Genomic DNA, 19,608 nt, shown 5'->3' on the forward strand with positions numbered 1-19,608 from the left:
CTTTCCCTGTCTCTCTCCCCCATCTCCCAGCTGCCTGATTCCATCTTTCCTTTTTTACTGCTCAGATAAGCACCAGCAGGAATACAAATAGGAGAAATGCAAATCATAATGCCTTGCTGGGTTAAAGCTAAGCTGAGGCTCGCTCTGAGAGCTGGAACACAGGGCGCTAGTGAGGGCAGCGTAGGAGCCTGGCCATGCTCTGTACTCTGATCAGGCCCCTGGTGCCAGGGACTGGCCGTGTGATGTATTTCATTCCCTTGGGGAATGGCTTCCCATTTAATCTCTGAGCAGAGGATTGTTTAGTCAATTCTTCTGGTTTACTTAGTGAAATGAAGATATTCACCCATGGACTTTAACCAGGCCTGTGTCTGAGCTTTGATTCAAATGCAAGCTAGTCAGAGGCATTGTCACCAAATTTGAAGACTGATAACAGTTTCATATCAAACAAATTTTATTATTGCTTTCTTCATCCTACTTTTATCTGATCTTGGAGGTAATTCAAATGAACAAAGATACATGCAACTGCAATCACTACTCCCACTTTGCTACATATGTGGGCAGTCTTATTTCATAATTAGTCTGTTACTTCTGTTTATCATAAAGTTAATATTAAGCTGAAGTAGAACAAGGTGCACTTATTCCAGCACAAAAATCTATGTATGTGGAGTTAGTCAAGAGCAGTTATTTTGGAATTTGCAACAGCTGTTTAGAAAGCTCTCACAGTTAAAAAAAGACCTGCACTTCCCAAAGTATACATTTCATGATTCAGAGTAATATATTTTACCAACTGCATTTCGCTTTTTTTCAATAGCGATTAAAATAGAGATTCAATTTTTTTGTGTAGAGACTGATAAACTGCAAAAGGTCACAGCACCAGTCGCTCAAGCAGAAAGAAATGTTAAAAATGAAAAAGCTGCTTTAAAAAGATGTGTTTTTTAAAATATCTGTTAGCATAGGTTAGAAATGTGCTCAAAGGGTTAGGGTAGTGATTAGGGTTAGGTTTAGGGTTGAGAGAGTCAGAGTGCCTACAGCTCCAGGAACACTGGGACTGGAAAAGGCATGCCAAGGTGATCCTGGCAGGGCCCCAACATTGCTGCACTTACATCCCAGCAGCACCAAGCTACATCTGATTTTATGGCATGTAGTGCCTATTATGAATGTTACTTTTTTGTTATTTTGGTTTGTGGGTTGTTTTGGTTGGTTGGTTTTTTGTTTTGCTTTTTTGGGTTTGTTTGTTCATTTGTTTTTTGGTTTTGGGGTTCTTTTTTGGTTTTTTGTTCTCTTTGTTACCCCTAAATCCAGCTCCAGGTCAGCATTTCTTCGACTGATCACTGGTGACTTGTTCACAGCCATCGGGCCAGCAGTGCCAAGCCTGTGCCTTGCCTGTTACATTTATATCCCTGTATTCCTCAGAAAATCTTGTGCCCCCACTTCTCGAGGCTTCTGCTGTTGCACCAGGCCTGCATTTCTCTGCACTGCATGGTTGTGCTAGTCATAAATCTCTTTTTCTACACAGAATAACTGTTTGTTACTTTTATTTATATAAAATGATGGCTGTACCATCAGAAGTAAAACATATTAGCTGTAGACCTGTTTAATTATGGAAACTGCTGTGACAGCTAACCAAGGAAAAGATACAGAAGGGTCGAGAGAAGTTCAAACAAAGCAAACCTGACAAGTCTCAGTCCTGGGGCCTTGCACATTCAGTACAAAGCTTTTGGCAAATTACTGAGTGGCAATACTCTACTCCAGGGCTGCATATTTCAGCCCCAAAGGTCCTGAGCAGGTAAGAGCAAGATGTACACACTATTACATAATCCATCATGTTTGGGCATTTTTTAGAATTGCCTATGCTGGCATCTTTTCTTTTTTGGGGTAGAAAAAAGCATGCAAGAATTAGTCTCAGTTATCTGAACTTTTAAAAGTAGAAGTTAGCTCAAATATTGCATAACTTTTACAGATAAAATTGCATAGCATAGTGAAGGGTAGACAACAAGGGAAATGGCAAGGATAGGCAAGCACTGAAATTGGTTCTTTCTCAAAAGATAAAAGAAAATCCACAGCCTCCCCAGGCAAATGAACATCTGATTCTACTTTGAGCTAGATAATCTCTTGATGTCCCTTTCAGTCCTATTGTTCTCCATTACTAGTTTGTTTTTTTATCTTAAATAAAAAATTCCTTGTGCATTCTCAAAATGGACAGTTTTTCTTATGTCCTTTGTCTTTTTGATAGATCCCATGTGATCTACTGATGCGTGTCTCCATAAATCCTCTAACTCGGTTTAGGTTTTGCAAAACTTGAAAGTGGCCTTGTTCGCTTTTTAAAAAATATTTTATCATGTCATTCTTAATTATATATAGAAAGAATTGTTAATTTCACAATCACCTATTAAAATAGTAAATCTTGTGGTGCTTGGACTGCTATCACTTACTGTATTTGTATAGTTGACATACAGATTATTTATTTTTCATTTAGAAAAATACCCATTCCTGAATTCTCTAGTTGGTGTTTTTATATTACTGTTATCTTCTTTTCCAGTCACATACAATCTGTTGTGTTCCTTACTTTACCTGGCATCTCTTTTATATCAGTGGGCACAGCACTCTAATTCATCACTTCCTCCATAGATGCAATGCTGAACCATGATCTGGACAGGAAATCTTGATAGACAGAAGGGAGATCTCTAATCCTGTAACATATCCTTAGTGATTAACTCAAAATAAATTAGGGGCAGCAAAATCTGTGTCTTTTTAATGCAGGGTCACTCCAAATACTGTAGTATTGAATACTTTTGTCAAGGCTTTGCTTAAGGATCTCAAGACTGTGATGGAGACATAACTCAGTCTCCCAGTACCATCTCTATTCCTTCCAGTAATTCCATTTCAACAATAGAGCTCTCCTGTTACTCCAGTCTTAATAATGAAGCTTGGCTGAGCGGATTATTTTCCCAGTCCTACCCTGAGACCCATTGTATGCACAGAGCTTTTCAGTTCATCTTAGTTCTGACCAAAGAGACAGAAAACAAAACCCCAACAAAAACAAAACCCCTCATGATTTCCCTATTGCAACCATGGATGAAGTTCATGAGGATGAAAAAAAATCACCTGGATACTTAATATTTTATGGTAATGGTTTGACTTGGTTCTTGTCTAAATTGGCACGAGATCTCAAGTAAGAGGAAATGCGTATCACAGTGGTGTGTCTCATTCCAGTACCTCCCTCAGAGTTGGAGATGCACTGGTTCAGCAGCAGAACCTGTAAAATAGGAGACAACTGAGGGATACCTCTACTCATTTGGGCCAATGTGTAAGGGGGTGGGCTCTGTGGGGCTATTGTGCAACACCAGCTGGAAGCTGAATGAGCAATTAATGATAACACAACATTTTGAATTTGTAGAATGTAATTTATTGCCCAAAGTAGCACTTTGGAGTGGGAAATGGTCTTCAGATTCTGGGCATTCATTGACCTTTCTGAGAACCATTTTACAAACTAAAAGGATAATGAAGGGAAGGTTGTTTACAGAGAGAGGTATTATCTGCTGCAGAGCTGCTCAGCAGCACCAGAAGGGTCACCCTCTGCATGTGCATTCTATTCTGGAATAAAAGCATACTTTGTGAAGGAATTCGCCTTTAAAGGGCTGTCTGCCTAAGTGCTCTTCTGGAATAGCTCTTGTGGAATAATGTGGTTTTCAAAAGCAGTGCCAGCCACTTCCTCTGTATAGACAAAGCCTTGAGCTCCCAGGATTAGACTTTTGGTACTTATATAAATCGCTTGATGTTTCGAATGGGGACCCTGCGAGCACTCCTGTGGTGTGCTGATGATGGCACAGGGCCGTGGGTTTTGTTGCTTGGTTTCCTGACTTGGCTAAGAAATGGCTTGGAAAGGGTGCCCTTAGCCTCCCACAGACAGAGGGTGGGGAAGTTTTCACAAGCCCCTTGAAACAGGCTGAGATGCTGCTCCAATGCCTTCTGCCATTTCAAGCCCCGACAAGGGGCAGCCAGGAACTCCTCCTGCTCGCAGGAGATGTGATGTGTCCTTGACATGCAGTCCCGTACCAACTGTGCTACCCGAGGCAAGCTAAAACGGGCGATTGCTTTCCAAATACTGTCTCCAAGATGACTGCAGATGTCTCGTACAAGTGTTCATATCCTAAAAAGCACCTTTTCCATCCTTTTAAAATGGCAGATTAAGTCATGTGTATGACTCAGCCTCATTTTCTTGTCCTGTGACTCCAGGCAAGTCACTTCTCTTCCAGCTCTCTGACAGGTTTTGGCCATCCAATCCAAAAACGCCGTGTGTGCCTTGTTGAGGAAGATGCGTGAGTGGCACCCTGGAAAAACAAAAGGCAGAGCTGCGTTGAACTAAATGCCCTCCAAACCAACGTGGTTTTAACTAAGGCTGCCTTTTCCAGCTGTAGAGTAAGGCCCCTGCCATACTCCTGGAAGACGGCGAATATAGTAGTTGATAAATCACGGGCGACGGAGCGATCGAAGACGGGGATGGCAGCGCCTTTCAGCGCGGGGCGGGGGCGAGGCGAGGCGCAGTGCCCGGCCCCACCGGGAGCCCGCGCCCGCCCTCACGGCGCCCCCCGCGGCCCCGCCCCTCGGCGCCGGCGGGAAGGCGGCGGGGCCGTGCCCTCAGGACGAGGAGGAGGAGGAGGAAGGCGGGGGTCTGTGGCGAGCCCGGAGCCTTCGCCCCGGGTACTGCACCCACCCACCCACCCGCCCCGGAGCTGCCCCGGCATGAGCTGGCGATTTGATTACTGTTCTAATTTTCATGGGGAATTACGGTGCTCCGCGCAGGAGGGAGATCAGTGATTCCTCGCCCTTTGGGAATAGAAATATACATCTCATGAGGAGGCAGCTGGCAAAGAAAAGCCAAGTAAATCCGTGTGTTGATGACGATTAATCAGTTATTTTCCTCTGAGTCAACAGATGTGAGATCCCGCCGTGGAGCCCCTTGGGGCAGGTCAGATCGCCCCCGGCCCTCGGCCCAGAGAGCCGAGCTCTGCTGCCATTTTCTGACAGCCCAAGCCCAGGGGGAATTGCAGGGACCGGCTCCCTGTCACACCCGCAGGCTGTGAGGAGTGTGGCATCCAGGTCTTGTTCACCTACCCTTGGGTACTTGAGGTGGCACAGGACTGTTGGTGGTTTTTCATGGATGTGCTCTGTTGTCTCAGACTTTCACCCTTTTATCTGCTTCCCTGCAGGCAGTGGTGACTGGAATCCTTCAGGTGTGCCAACACACCAGCAGCAGGAGAATGCTCCACTGAGCAGGAGGATTTTTTTCGTACCTAAAGCTTTTAGTAGGGTGAGGTGTAATTTCTCCATTTTCCCTTGTAGCCTGCAGGAAGGCACAGGTCTGGGTCTGCCTTGTTTTTCTGCTGTGAGATGCCAATTGCCTAAGGATGGGGAGTAGGAGAAAAATCCCATGCTTGGCGGTGATTGAAGTGCAGGATTATGTGCATTTTGTGAGGACCTTTTTAATGAAAAAGGAGATTGTAATATAGTTTTAATGCTTCTTGCATTACTTGTTTTTCTTCTTTCAGTATTTGAAGCTAAGGGATTTTTCAAATCTCCCCAATTATTTTTTAATAATGTTTTGCTGTAATTATGTGAAGACATGATTTGTCATTCCATAATTGTCAGGGTCCTGAAATAGAAATTAAATATATCCTGATACTATCAGAAAAAAAGATTTTATAACAATATTTCCATTAAATACCAACAGAATAAGATAATTCTGTAATTCTGCTATTTTGTTCCTTGCTTTCCCGGCCTCTATATACATAAGATTCTTGCAAGCAAATTAGTATCCATTTAGAAGCTGAAAAAAGGCTTTTTGCAGATATTTAGCTTAAGCTATCCAAACCTCTGTTAGACGTAGCCCATCTTAGAGATCATGGATTTTGTTAACAAGGATGAGCAAGTAAATGTATGCACACATTTTGATGTGGTGGTCTGCAAAACTTTTGATCATCCATAGCTAGAACACCAAATGTAAGCTCACAATTTAAGCAGAAGCAACTTAACCCATTTACAGAACCACAAAAGTGATGCAGTAGTTTGGTTATAAGATCGTATTTCAAAGGAGCTACTTTGTATTCACTGTTCTTGCATTCATAAAATTTAAGGAGGTCACACTTTGCTTATTTAACCATGCTATCACAAAGTGCCTATTCCAGTTCTAGGCCTTGCTTATAGGAAGTCACATAGAGAAGGCAGTGAAGCTGTGGTGGAGTACAGACATCACAAGTTAACCATGAGAAAACATGAAATGAGCTCTCTGTATATGGGTTTGCATAATAAAAGTCTCAGATTTTTATTACCCTTCTTTTGTTCTCTCCATGCAAGCATACTCCTTACAGGCATTACCTGCACATCTTCAGCACTTATTGGTCATTTTGAACCTCAGCAAGAACTTGAAAACAAATACAGCTTTAACAGTATGCTCTCAAGATAAATCACTAAGGAGCTATAGCCTTCTCAGCACTGTTTTGAGGGTTTTCTGTCACATCAAGATGGGGAGGCTGAGCTGTTGCATTGCCTTTCCATTACCCATTCTGTCTGCAACTATGCTGACTTTTGTTATAAAAATACAGACTATCTTTCGCTTTCTTACCAGAATAAATTCCACTTGTGATAATTCATTTCAAATGTTCCCACGTCCAAAACTCATCTCTGACCCAAGATTCTCACAAGGGAATGAGATCTCTTTTCCTAATACCCGTGAAGCCCTTTCTAGCCAAACTGGTTCATGTGAGTGTAAAGCCGTGGATTTTCTCCTTTTGGGCTAGTAGGTCAGATAATAAAGAGTTGGAAGCAGAATCCAAATTTAAATCCATATCTGATGTCATACTAACAAGTTTCTATAGTTCAAGGACTTCTTAAAAGCCCTTTTACAGACATTTACTCATTTATTACCCCCCCAAGACTGTCTCTGTTTGCATTTCCCAGTAGCGATCAATACTGCGTGCTCTTTCGTGATGAAGGCCATGGAGGATCAAGTAGTCCAAGAAGAACCAGGATACCAGGATGATGAGGTAAATGTATGACTGATTGAAAACTATGTGCAGCAAATGTTTGAAGGTATTTTGATAGTGTTACGAAACCCATGGAGGGACAGGAGGTTCCCAAAAACCATCAGGGAATTCAATGCATTTAAAATTTTGTTCCAGTCTACTACCAAGAAAATCTCATTCCCCTAATCCCAATACAGCCTGGCTCTTCAAGTAATCTTCATTAACCTTTCAAAAGCTATGCAGTTTTTAATGGGATTATCATTATTTCATCGTATTTTACACTTCTATATTAAATGCAAGGGGACTATCAGTTAATTTTCTGCTTCCGAGGAATGATCATCAGCATGAAAAAAGAGTGAGAAACTCTGCAGTGAGACAAGCTGCAGATTATGATGATGATAACACGAGTTTTAACACAGCAGAGGATTAATTGTCTGTGAAGATACACTTTGTGGAAAAATGATAGGCCTTTTTGGCTTCCTATGCTTTGCTTGTTTCAGTTGTCCAACAAGTTATGTATTATTTGTGAAAAATCAATAAATGTTTACAAATCTGAAACAGTCACATAGCGAGATAGATGTAATAACAAGAAAAAACAACATCTATTTTTTTTCTGCTATTTTGTTTAGGAATCCTTTTTTCAGGATATTGACCTGCTGCAGAAGCATGGAATTGTAAGTATTAGCAATCACTTGATCACACTGAATTTTCAAGGACAGAAGTCCTTGAAAAGCTACTGTGAGGTTGTTTCCAAAATTGTATACACATTGATGCAAATAACTGAAATTCCTCCTTGCAGTAAGTTCTAACTCAGTCAGCAGAGGCAAATTTTGCCTTTGGTGATAAGACAGATTTTTAGAAAATCTCATTCACATCAGATTCCTAAATAGAGTGTCAAGATACTCAAAGTATTTAGCACCTAGCACTCTTGAAAAACCAACTGCTTGCTAATTTATTTGAAAACTGTGTGATAGATTATTTCCTGTTCCTGCCAATCTTTGTAATTACTCCTGCATTTTTTGTGCCTGTGAAATTACACTGTGACAATTGTTGCTATACTATTTTCAGCATGCTGGTGCAGGGGGTAGAGTAGGAGTGAGGAAAATATTAGTAGCTAGAGAAATAAGTGGTTAGTTTTCTTCATAAAATGTGAATTCCTATCATTGTTACCATCATCACATAAACACCACCTATTTATTTGAATTACTATTATTGTATGTTTATTTGGAGGCTGGCTCATGGGTTGGAATCCTATTCTACTCAGAGTTATAGAAGCAGAATAAAAAGCTGGGTTTGCCCGATGTAGTGTGAGATTTGACTCTAATTAGAATGACTACAGACAGATACAGATGGGGAGGACATGTCACAATGACTCATCATTAGTCAGCGCTGTTGTTACTGGACTGGGCATGTCAGCAGTGCAATTGCTGACAATTTTTTTTTATTGGCAGTTCACTGGCAGTTTTAAAGTTAGTTCTGAAGAAGGATCATATGGTTGGGAGCTCAAACTATGGGGCAACATAGGAAAAATAAATTATTGCTTTAAAAATTTAACAACTTGATCAAAGAGGGTGACCTGGGCTGGAAGGGAGCTGTACTACCCTGTCAGTATGAAAGGAGGCACAGCATTCACAGAATGATACAAATGTATGAAAGAGTTTGAAAACTTAGAATAATGATTTAGGCTGTTCTTCTGGAGTTAATAAGGGTTTTCTGCTCCTTTCCATTATTTTTTTCTTTCTTCCAAGTGGTTATTCCCACACCTCAGGGGAAGTTTTTGTTCTCAGCTGTGCTAGTTAAAAGCATTGTGCAAACACATGATGACCCATATCTGTTAAATTCATTTACCTGAAGAAATAATTTGTGTGGGCTTGGAATTTTTTTCCAAGGAGTAGAGAGAAAAACATTTACTGTATCTGCCAGTGTGCCCAAAAAGAGAATCAGATTAGAACAACTGAGACTGTGGTTAGATCATCAAAAGTGTTTTATAGGATTTAAGGTGCTGTTACCCCTCAGCCTCTGCTGAGTGTCACACACATATCACAGGATGAGAAATAAGCTTCCAGATAAACATGACTAATTTCTCACATAACCCCCCTCCCTTCTTATGCTCTACGCACCCACACACTCTAGATAAATGGATGATCTGTCCAGTTAATAGGTTTTTTTCAAAGGAAAATCTTGGCTGGAAATTGTAAATTGATGTATTATCCCATACCTTTCACATAGTATGTTTTCTTGTGAGTAATCTGTTCCTGCTTTTACATTTCCACTGATGTCAGAATCATAAAATGAGGTGAGGGAAGGCAAAATATGTCAGTAGGGTGCTGTCTGAAGTTGTGCTGTTCCCAATTTATGAAAAACTAGTAGCTCACTCCAGCCCAAAGTGTCAGTCAGTTCTGCAGGATACATATGTTTTAAACTGGACATACAGAAACAGCACAGCAGTTAGACTCAGCTTCCAATGATCCTCATGAATCAGCTCCCAGCTATCCACCATCAGATTATCTGGTTTACAGATTAACTGTGCTAAGGGACCAAGGGCAGACTGAGTGTTACAGGTGTCCTAGGTTGGGCTCCACACTATCTGAAATAATTCTGTACTGTTTCTTTACTACCAGCTTTGATCTAGAAAACCTGACACTGAATGGGGAGAAGTAAATACCCAGACACCTTTCTCTCAAAACCACCAGGAGCTGTTCTCTGCACCATGAACCCTCACACCAATGTTACTCAAAATTTTGTTTTGTTGGTGTCACAAACTACACAATGAAGAGTTTACTGTAAATGTTTCTTTCTTGAAAACTCATGCATATGAATGTAAACTTAAAATATGTTTCAAAGGTTTACTTCACCTTCTAGCTGTTAACTGTCTTGAGTACTCAACAGAAGGGAAATTTCTTTGCAGAATGTAGCAGATATTAAAAAGCTGAAGGCAGTTGGGATTTGCACAATCAAAGGAATCCAGATGACCACAAGAAGGGCACTGTGCAATGTGAAGGGGCTCTCAGAGGCCAAAGTGGACAAGATTAAAGAAGCTGCAAACAAACTTGTTGTAAGCCTGTCACTTTCCTGAGAGTTTGAACTTATGCTGGCCTCTCCAAAATGCTGTGCAACGTTTCCCTTAGCAGATTTCCCACTGCATCATCAAAATAATTTTGAAAATTATTCTGCCTGTTACTCTAAGGCATAATATTTTATACTCCACAACAACCAGACAAATGCTGTGGTGCTTTTTATACCCAACCCACGTGAATGAGGCTACGGGGAAAAGATATTTATGTGGGATATTGCACTTTTAACTTCAGGTTAAAGCTAAAATAAACCTCTCATGTTCTCTTTGGTCTTTCCTAGGAACCAGGCTTCCTCACTGCCTTTGAGTACAGTGAAAAACGGAAGATGGTATTTCATATTTCCACTGGCAGCCAGGAATTTGAGTAAGCTTATCTCTTATATCCTTCCTTCATCCAAATGTTCCCAATAATCATTTTCATTGTCTTTAATGAGACACAGAAATATAAGGGAATAAATACTCAGCTAGGACACATAGATCCCCTTGCATTTGGAGTTAGTGCTGGCTTAAAGAAGCCTGCATCAGTAGGCACCAAAACCAACTCCTTTTCTGAGGGTAAACTGGACTTTTTACAGTCACTGAAAATAAATAGTTGGCATCCAGAAATATTGAATGTATAATTTTTTCACCTAGCAAAATAATCTGCAGGTTTCAGGTCAAAATTACAAGTCTTCAAGTTCTCCCTGGAGATATTTTTATGGAATGTTATCTTTTCAAATGTTATTTTCTCTCCTTTCTTTGCAGTAATAATTTCTGTAGATCTTTCCCTTGCACACAAAAAGGGAGATAAAGACAGAGTTAATTCTTTATGAATCAATGATCATTTAGAGCCCTGCACTTAATGCATCAAGTGAGGGGCTTTAGGGCAGAAATGACTTTCCCTAAAGTAGTAAAAAGGTCTATTTTTTTACTTTCCTTATGTGATTTTTTGGGTTTAACTACATCATAATCCTCTCCCTTTCTGCAGTAAACTTCTGGGTGGTGGGATTGAAAGCATGGCAATTACTGAGGCCTTTGGAGGTGAGAGAACCCCATTAAATGAGTATTACCGAACAAAGAACTGCAACTTACTTTTGATTTTAATTCAACTTGGATTACTTCTATCAAATTTACCACATTGGAGTTACAAAGATGAGTACCTACATCAGTGCAAGAAGAAATAATCCACTTCTCTTAATGTTTTCCTATTTTTCCTCTTCATTTGCTTGTTTGAGCTGAGTAATCATTACTGTGCATGCTGACTCAGTACAAAAAATATCTTGCATTATTAAGACTATTACTAACATGCCAAAGTTCTTCCTGATGCAATGTGTTCCTTTCCCATAACAAAATTGCCACAAAAGGTATTTTAGTTATGCACACTTAGGATACATTGCATTTTATGTAAGATTTTGAAATGACAATTAAGCTACTATTACAGTACACTTGATTAGTTGGTGCTTGACACTTCAGCAGTAAGAGTTCATAAAACACAGTACTCTTCCCTTTAGAAAAGATAAACTGGAGACTAATGTGATTTGATAGAATGAGATTAATAAACTTGTACGCTTCTCCTTGATCATTTTACTGGAAATGAAACTGGGCTAGGTTAATGGAATCAGCCATTTCTTCCCACCCCACCCTCCCTGCTATCACTGTTCCACAGGTGCCAAGTGGTTTTAACTTCTATATACAAGAGAATAAATCACTTTAGCAGTCAAGCACGATCAAATTAAAGCATTTCAGATCTTTCTTTTCATGTAACACATTTCTCCTGCACAGAATATGATTTAGAAATTGAGGTTAAATGATTTTAAAAGGTAGAGATAGAAATGAATTTTGTAAGCAAGAGTGTTTCTAACTGCAGTAATTCCTGAATCTGTCGAAGTTGGAAAAAGAAACCCTGACTCTTTTTTCTCCTTTTCTTTATTTAACAGAGTTCCGGACAGGCAAAACCCAGCTATCTCACACTCTTTGTGGTACGTATAATACCTTAAAAGAGAGTGATGTTTCTTCTCAGTGAATCCATTGTTTACTATGGATATAGTAACTGACTATATCAGAAGTAAACATATAGAGACAAGTCAGAATCTTTTATTTTTACAAATACAGTGAAACAGACCTTGGTGACTCTTACCTCCATAAGAGAGAACTCATATAAATGGTTACTTTTTAATACTGCTCACATCCATGGAAGTTTTGCCATAAGGAGAGTGAAGATATTAGGCTGTCTTAGATAAACCAGTGAAACACACCATCTGGAAAAGCAGAGCACAAATATGGGTCACATGTAGATGGGAGCATTGCTCAGAAAAGGGCAGAGGCAAAATTTTTTTTCAGCAACTCTTTGACTGTCCTGGTTTCAAGAGGTTTTGCTGAATATGACATTCTGAAAGGGCACTGAAAGGATACTACTGGCTGTCAGTAACTGGATAAACAGACTTTGACAGTCACCATATTTGGGCAGTGCCAAATACAGCAGGACTCTGATTTCCCAGAGATATCTCTCAATGTGTAAATAGTAGTAAACAATCACATATAACTATTAGTGCTGCTGGAATTACCAGACACTGGGTAGGCAGATTCTCTTAAATGAACCCTATATTGTAAAGTGAAATATGGCATGTTCTGGAAAAATAAGGCCTCTTCTGGTTAGTACAGTGTAATGGTCAGCAGTCATACCCTTTTGCATGAATGATTACAACTGGATTGAGTATTTTAGCTTATTCACTCCAAAGAGACAAAAATCCACAATCAGCAACTATTTGCATATCAGGAAAAATTCATATCCAAAGAATTTCTGATCATATGAGTTACAGCTGGAAAAAGTCTACTAAGCCAATAGAATTAATTTGGGTAGAGGATTAAGTGTATTTGTGTGTAAGAACTTACTAATAATATCCCTAAAATATACAGATTTAGTCATAGTACTGAGTAAAACAGTTTTGACATCATTTATTAAATCTCATCTGAGCTGTAATCAAGAAAAGCGGCTTGAGTTTATTCTCAAGATGGCAGTAAGACATTATACTCCTGATTTTCACATGGATTAAAACTGACAGTTCTTTGTGATATGGATAAACAGTTGTATTTTATTTAAAAAATAATAATAGATGGAGTAAGAAAATATTTTTCCTGCTTTTTCATTTTGATCTTCTATGATTCTCCGTAGTGACAGCTCAGCTCCCAGGACCAAATGGCTACACAGGTGGAAAGATTATCTTTATTGATACTGAAAACACTTTGTATCTTTTTGACTGTTAAAAGCTACAGGTGTGATGGACTGGAAAGACAGTTCATTTTGTATAAGTAAATAGGAGGCTCCTGATAGCTTCATACACGTAAAACATTATGACTGGCACAGAAATCCTGGAGAGCACAGTGTGTAGTGGCCCACAGGGAAGTGAGCTTTTGATGTAATCCAACCTGGAAAAATCAGAGCTAGAAATTGGATTTTATTTTAACTGGGGTGGTTTTTTTGTTTGTTTGTTTTTGGGGTTTTTGGTTTTTTTGAGATCTAGTAGGCCTCCTACAGGTTATAGCAGCTTTTCTATTCAAGATAAATATATCTAAGTACTAAACACTATTTTTAACACGTCACATTTGCAGTAGACTGTGTATAAACAGGTTTTGCTCACAGCTAAATTCCTAGAGCACAGATATCCATATGTCACCCCCCCGCCTCAAACCCTAAACACAAAACAATTATCATCGTGAGCCCTCAACTATCTTTAGGGTACGTGGGACAGCCTGAAGACAAAAAGTCAGTCTTCTCTAGGATTAAAATAAATATTCTTCTTTTTCCCCCATAGTCCTATTTTGGAATGGAGTTTTATTATTTTCAGAGCATGGTTTGCACACGGAGAAATCCTTAACTCTGACTGATGCCAGCCGACCAGACCGCCTGCGTGACATTGCTGATCGCTTCAATGTTGACCACGAGGCAGTACTTGACAACGTGCTGTATGCACGTGCATATACCAGTAAGGCCATTTTTGCAACTGGCATGATATCTAGGTTTTTTTTCTCCCAGGTACCCATTTTAATAGTTCTCGGTTTATTAACACTTCTCAGTTTATTAACAGTTTCAACACACTCTGTCACAAGACACCACTTTAAAACTTCGAGAAAGTTTGAAATGGGACTTCTTCTTTGAGAGTGCAATATAAACATAGTGTGATTAAAACATTTTCTGTGTGTCATTTAATTCAACATTAAATTAAAATGTTTATATTGCTTTTCAGTTCTTAACACAACAAAAAATTTTGTTCATGCACAGTGAAGATTTTCACAAAAAATGTTTTGTGAGATGGGTGAGAGGAAACTGGAACCTGCAAAGTAGATTGTCACTGGGCACTGGATTTAAAACTGCTGGCAGTGAAAATATAACCAGTGCAGACATTTAAAGTGGAATTTTAAAGTTCAGGCTTTTGTTCCTTCACAGTTCTTTCTGGTCCTAATTTCTCTTGGCAACTCTGCTTCCCACTAGGTGAACATCAGATGGAATTGCTTGACTATGTAGCAGCCAAGTTCCATGAGGAAGCTGGTATCTTCAAGTTATTGGTACAAGACTTTTTTTTCTGTATGCTTACTGTTTTCAGAATAAATGTTCCTATTTTCTTTCACTATATTTACTTATCTAGCATGATTACAATGCAGATCATTGACTCCATAATGGCACTTTTCCGTGTGGATTTCAGTGGTCGTGGAGAGTTGGCTGAACGACAACAGAAACTAGCTCAGATGTTGTCAAGGCTCCAAAAAATATCAGAAGGTAAGGGAAACATTGCAAGATTTGGAAAACATGGACTGGAGTCACTACCAGTAGCTGTTGGTAGCACAACCACCTAGTAGTCCAAGTGTATTATCAATCAGGCCCAGGGACCTTTCCTCACTTTACACCTCTGTCAGTTACCAAAAAGATCAAACCGATAATATATTATTTCAAGAGGACAGATTGAGAAAACTTCTGGACTTTTCAACATTTAGAGTTTTTCTAGAAATACTGTCAAGCCCTAAATGAGATAACAGGTTGTAGAACTGGACAAATATTCAGTAAGAGTAATTGTCTCCCCCAAATTTCAACAGTCTAAGTACAAAAGAAAGACAAAGAATAGAAAATAGGATGAAGGCACAGAGAAATAAAAAAGCCATGCCTCTTGCCACTTTGCAATGCTTTGAGGGATGATGACAGGATGAATAGAGTTCCTTCTCTTTGGAATGTCTCAGAAATGTTGATGAATAAATGCTTTTTTCATGAAGTAAAAACAAAAAAAGGCAAACAGAGAAAGGGAAGGAGAGGGAGCTGAGGGCAGGGAGCCAAAAGAGAAGATGGGAACTGAGAAAGACTTGTTCACTGGAATTTTTGGCATATTACAGCTGGAGCCATGCAGGAGCAAATCTAAGCTGTCTCCTGATTAACTGCAGCCATCAGTCATAAAGAATATTTTCTTCTCATTCATTTGAAATTTGAAGTGCTCCAGCAGAAGCCTCGTTTTTACCATGGATGAGAGAATATTTTGGAATTCTGATTGGATGTAGTCTACCTTCTTTGCATTGTTTTCTCTTGCAGAATATAATGTGGCCGTGTTTGTGACCAACCAGATGACTGCTGACCCAGGAGCAACTATGACGTAAGATATTTTTTCTCTCTCTTTTAAAAAAATTTCCTGTGTTTTGTGTTACTTATTTAACAGAGATGAGAACTGAGATTGTATGGAGAAAGAGGCACTGAAATGAAAGCTCAGATTGGTCATTGTTCCCTGTAGTATTAGGAATCATAAGTTAGTGACACCTGTAAGTTTCTCTCAGTTTTTGGAATGAGCTTTTTTATGTTTATCTGCTGCCTGGCATGGTGGTATGATTTCACTGTGACTTAAACGAAGAGAACAAGCTATAAAAAGTATTGAAAAAGTACCACATTTTCCTTTGGAGCAGCTTATATGTGCTATTTAAGGTGTGTATTTCTTAAGCCTCTTGAATTTAATGATAGGAGAATGATGCCAGCATTGAACATTTGAACATCTTATGTTGAGGCAAGTGTGTTAAAGTCGGGTTTCTAATGTATATCCCTGTTGATTATTCATTACTGAGTTGAATAGGGCTCGGTCTGACAGTTAATCACAGTATTAACCTCTGGAATTTGCACAGTGAATCACCACAATTTTCTTGCTAATTCAGCTTTCAGGCAGACCCAAAAAAGCCCATTGGGGGCCACATCCTTGCTCATGCTTCGACTACCAGGATCAGTTTGAGGAAAGGGAGAGGGGAGCTCCGGATTGCAAAGATCTATGACAGGTAAACCACCTTTCCCTCATGGGAGGGAAGCTGTGTTATGAGCAACCCTAAGGTGACAAAGTTCAAGGTATTGAAGCTCTCTGGATGGTATGTTGGGAGAAAATCTGAAAGGACAAACTAATTAACAGAGCAAACAACTAATTAAAGTTGTCCTGCGTATTGCATACATTAAATTACATAATCTTTCATCATAAATCCTACTAGATGCTTAGCTCTTAATGAAGACCATCAAATACTTTGGTAGTACTGGTGGTCCCTTGGCAGGAAAATTCTGGACGTTAAATTCCCAAGTTTCCCTGACAGGATAATTTCACATTTTCTGATCCTGATGATATTGATCACATCCTACAGTTTGCACATAGGTATAAAGGCACTGATGTATTCCAGGTTGCTCACACCCACAACATTTTAGAGACTATTTCAGAACTGCATTTTACATGGGGAAACCCACAAGTTTCTTGTTTCTTTTTCTCCCAGCCCTGAGATGCCTGAAAACGAAGCCACATTTGCAATAACCGCTGGAGGGATTGGGGATGCCAAAGAATAGGTAAAAAAATGATGTAAATGTACAGCTAAAAAACAGCTGGGTAGTTGGGATGAAGATCTGTGCAAGGTTGACAACTACCTGGCTGCATTTGTAACTTTTGGGAACTATTTAGGATATTTTGGGAGAACACTGGGATGAAATTTGTACAGTTCAGTTTTCTTGAACTAGAATTTGTTTCATTTAGGATCTTTGTTTTTCAATTGAACTTTTAGCACACAAAGATATAAGCAGTAAGATTGTGAATAGTTCTTAGAATCCTTTTCCTATGTTTTGTGAAAATCAAACCTGTCCTTTCACATGAGAGTGAATATACTCTCTCTTAATTTATTTCAAAGAGAGTGTCTAAGTGGTAGAATTTAACAGTGTGAAATGCAACAGAATTGGAATAAACTCAGTTACAAAATCGACATACATAGATGGAAAAGGCAGTGGGAGGAACAACAGCTCAAGAACTTGATGGGTTTTCATGTACTGTAGAGGAACAAATACATTTTTAAGCAATTTTATCTCGCCTAGATGTTTATGTTTTTATTTAGCATTTTCTACTTTTTGGACGGAATGTTTTAAACCTGTTTTGATTAAAGTTAAAAATAAAGACTGAATTAGAACAGAAGTCTGACTATGTTTGGGTGCTTTGAATTAAACTCCTCTCAATAATCTCATTGATCTTTCATGAGAAAAATAATCTGGGTGCAACCCAACACCTTAAAACCTTTTGTCTAGTTCTCTAAAGAAACAAACTTGATAAAATTGACTTGCCATTCTTCTAGTATAAGTAAGAATAGTAAAGATTACTATTAAATAATAATAAATATTGTTACTACTAAAAAGAATAAAACAAATCCTGTGGCTAGATAGGAGAGAGGCTGGCACCAGCACTTACACCAAGGAAAAGGCACTTAAGATTCAGCTTGCTGAGGGAGCCAGCAGCACAGGCACAGCTCCGAACTAGCCAGAGATGTAGGTCACAGGGGGCAAAAGAAGAAGCTGGAAATAAAGAGGGAAATAAGGCATTGGGGGCCAAAATAACAATTCCATTTGCAATACCTCCAATACTCATGGAACTGCTTGTTTGAAGATAAACTAAACAATACACATGCACACACACATATCTATATATATATAAAATGGGAAAGTCTTACTTTGGTAATTACAATGAGTCTAATTTTGGTATCTGGTCAGAGAACTTGTCCTCACTGGCAAAAGAATTTTTCTGTTTAGATTAACAAATGCATGTAAGATAACATCAAGTAAAAAGGCAGCAATGAACAGAAATTCATGCAAGAGAAGCCTGACATTTTAGCCAGGCTTGTCCCAGTGACCGATCTAGAGGGCTTGCCTCCCTTAAGTGGTTTCTTAACAGATAGTTGGTATTTTTCCCGAGGTAAAGCACTATTTTTCACAGTGGAGAAAAGTGTAGGGAGTTGAAGGCTGGCAGGCTGGCTGATCTGAGAGAGTCAGGAATGGATCGGCCATTGTCATTTAATGCAATGTCCAGTCCTTCGCATGTGCCAGGCTTTCCCACTCTGGGCATTTGTATCCAGTGCCCAAGTACCCATCAGTGAGAGCGTGCAGTGTCACTTGACTCCCTGCCACCCACTTAGAAAGACACAGGTTTCTTCCAGTGTTTTATTTTAAGCACTAAGATTGCTTTTTGCTTTCTCACACATGATACATACATACGTATATCTATAGCACGTGAAACTAAAATGGTAATCTGTGTGTCGTTCTAGGCTGTTATTTTTATCCAAGGGTCTGAAAGTAAAGGGGACTTGCTTTCCCTTCTGCCAACGTAATCAGTATTTGATAACCTGACAGCCCAAAAAGCACTGCTGCTAGCGATAACAGGGTGTGGGCCAGGGCTGGGTTTGGCTGCTGTAACCCCACCATCCATGGGACACGGCTCCTTGTGCCAGGACACACGGACCTGGCGATAGCGTACACACAGCACAAAAGGATTTATGGCCTGTGCCACGTAATCGCCGCATGGATTATTCTGTCTTTCAGCGAGGACTGTCTGGCTCATCTGGGGAATTCTCTCCCTGCCTGCTGGCGCTCAGGCGACAGCAAACATCATGGCCGCTGTCACTCTGCTCCTGCCCCAGCGCCGCGCCAAGATCCCCCTGCTAATCTGACATGGAATAACCTCGGCCCGCCGGAGCCGCCACAGAGGTCCAAGGGGCCGCTCCCGCCCCACCGCCCAGTGTCCCGTTATTGTCCCGCCATTGTCCCATCATTGTGTCCTCAACCCCACCGCCACCTCGGCGGAGCCCGTGGGCGCGTAGACGACGGGCCGTATTCTTCAAACCCTCTGCGCAACCAGCGTAACCCTCCGGCCCGGCCCGCACGGTCCGTGTAAGACTGTTACGCCAAGCGCACCGGGCTCTTCCCGCCCTACGCCAGCCTGAGTTACGCACCTTGCGTACGCCGTGCACTTACGTAACGTGCGCCTCAACCCAGGTGTTCCGCACCGTGCAGAAGGGGTTACGGAGAGCGCTCCTTGCGCAGCTGACTTTGGGGAATAGCGTTACTCCTCCCCTCCGCCTTCCTCGCGCGGGCCCCCGGCTCTAAGCAAAGAGCGTTACGCACCTTTCGTAGCCCGCCTGCTACTGCACGGGGCGGTGTTTCCACGAGCGCGCTTAGTGCACAGTTGGGTTCCGTGAATAGGCGTAGGTGTTTCGGAGGGCCGC

The 19,608-nt window shown here is 40.4% G+C and overlaps 1 protein-coding gene and 1 long non-coding RNA gene across 2 annotated transcripts; one reads left to right on the forward strand and one right to left on the reverse strand.

The window, feature by feature from the left end:
- Positions 1-3,406: 3,406 nt before the first annotated feature.
- On the reverse strand, positions 3,407-19,494 carry LOC138104053 (uncharacterized). Its single transcript, XR_011147927.1, has 3 exons — positions 19,336-19,494; positions 12,212-12,332; positions 3,407-4,331 (listed from the first exon to the last, which is right to left on the reverse strand). It is a non-coding gene; the product is annotated as an uncharacterized lncRNA (long non-coding RNA).
- DMC1 (DNA meiotic recombinase 1) lies at positions 4,634-17,577 on the forward strand. The gene is made up of 15 exons (XM_069002796.1): positions 4,634-4,701; positions 5,211-5,311; positions 6,961-7,043; positions 7,652-7,696; positions 9,931-10,077; positions 10,377-10,459; positions 11,063-11,115; positions 12,012-12,053; positions 13,247-13,319; positions 13,966-14,057; positions 14,564-14,637; positions 14,734-14,848; positions 15,647-15,707; positions 16,255-16,371; positions 16,849-17,577. Exons 3-15 carry the CDS (start codon positions 6,987-6,989, stop codon positions 16,916-16,918), a joined length of 1,029 nt encoding a protein of 342 aa, XP_068858897.1. The 5' UTR covers positions 4,634-4,701; positions 5,211-5,311; positions 6,961-6,986; the 3' UTR covers positions 16,919-17,577.
- Positions 19,495-19,608: the final 114 nt, after the last annotated feature.

Source organism: Aphelocoma coerulescens, chromosome 1A (genome assembly GCF_041296385.1).
Source record: "Aphelocoma coerulescens isolate FSJ_1873_10779 chromosome 1A, UR_Acoe_1.0, whole genome shotgun sequence".
In the NCBI taxonomy this organism is placed as follows: Eukaryota; Metazoa; Chordata; class Aves; order Passeriformes; family Corvidae; genus Aphelocoma; species Aphelocoma coerulescens.

What these genes read in the sequence shown, in the direction of transcription:
- DMC1 (XM_069002796.1), top strand. Translation starts at nt 6,987, where the DNA reads ATGAAGGCCATGGAGGATCAAGTAGTCCAAGAAGAACCAGGATACCAG. An exon ending in AAGCTGCAAACAAACTTGTT is followed by an intron (nt 10,078 to 10,376) that starts GTAAGCCTGTCA and finishes GGTCTTTCCTAG; the next exon opens with GAACCAGGCTTCCTCACTGC. An exon ending in ATTGATACTGAAAACACTTT is followed by an intron (nt 13,320 to 13,965) that starts GTATCTTTTTGA and finishes GACTGATGCCAG; the next exon opens with CCGACCAGACCGCCTGCGTG.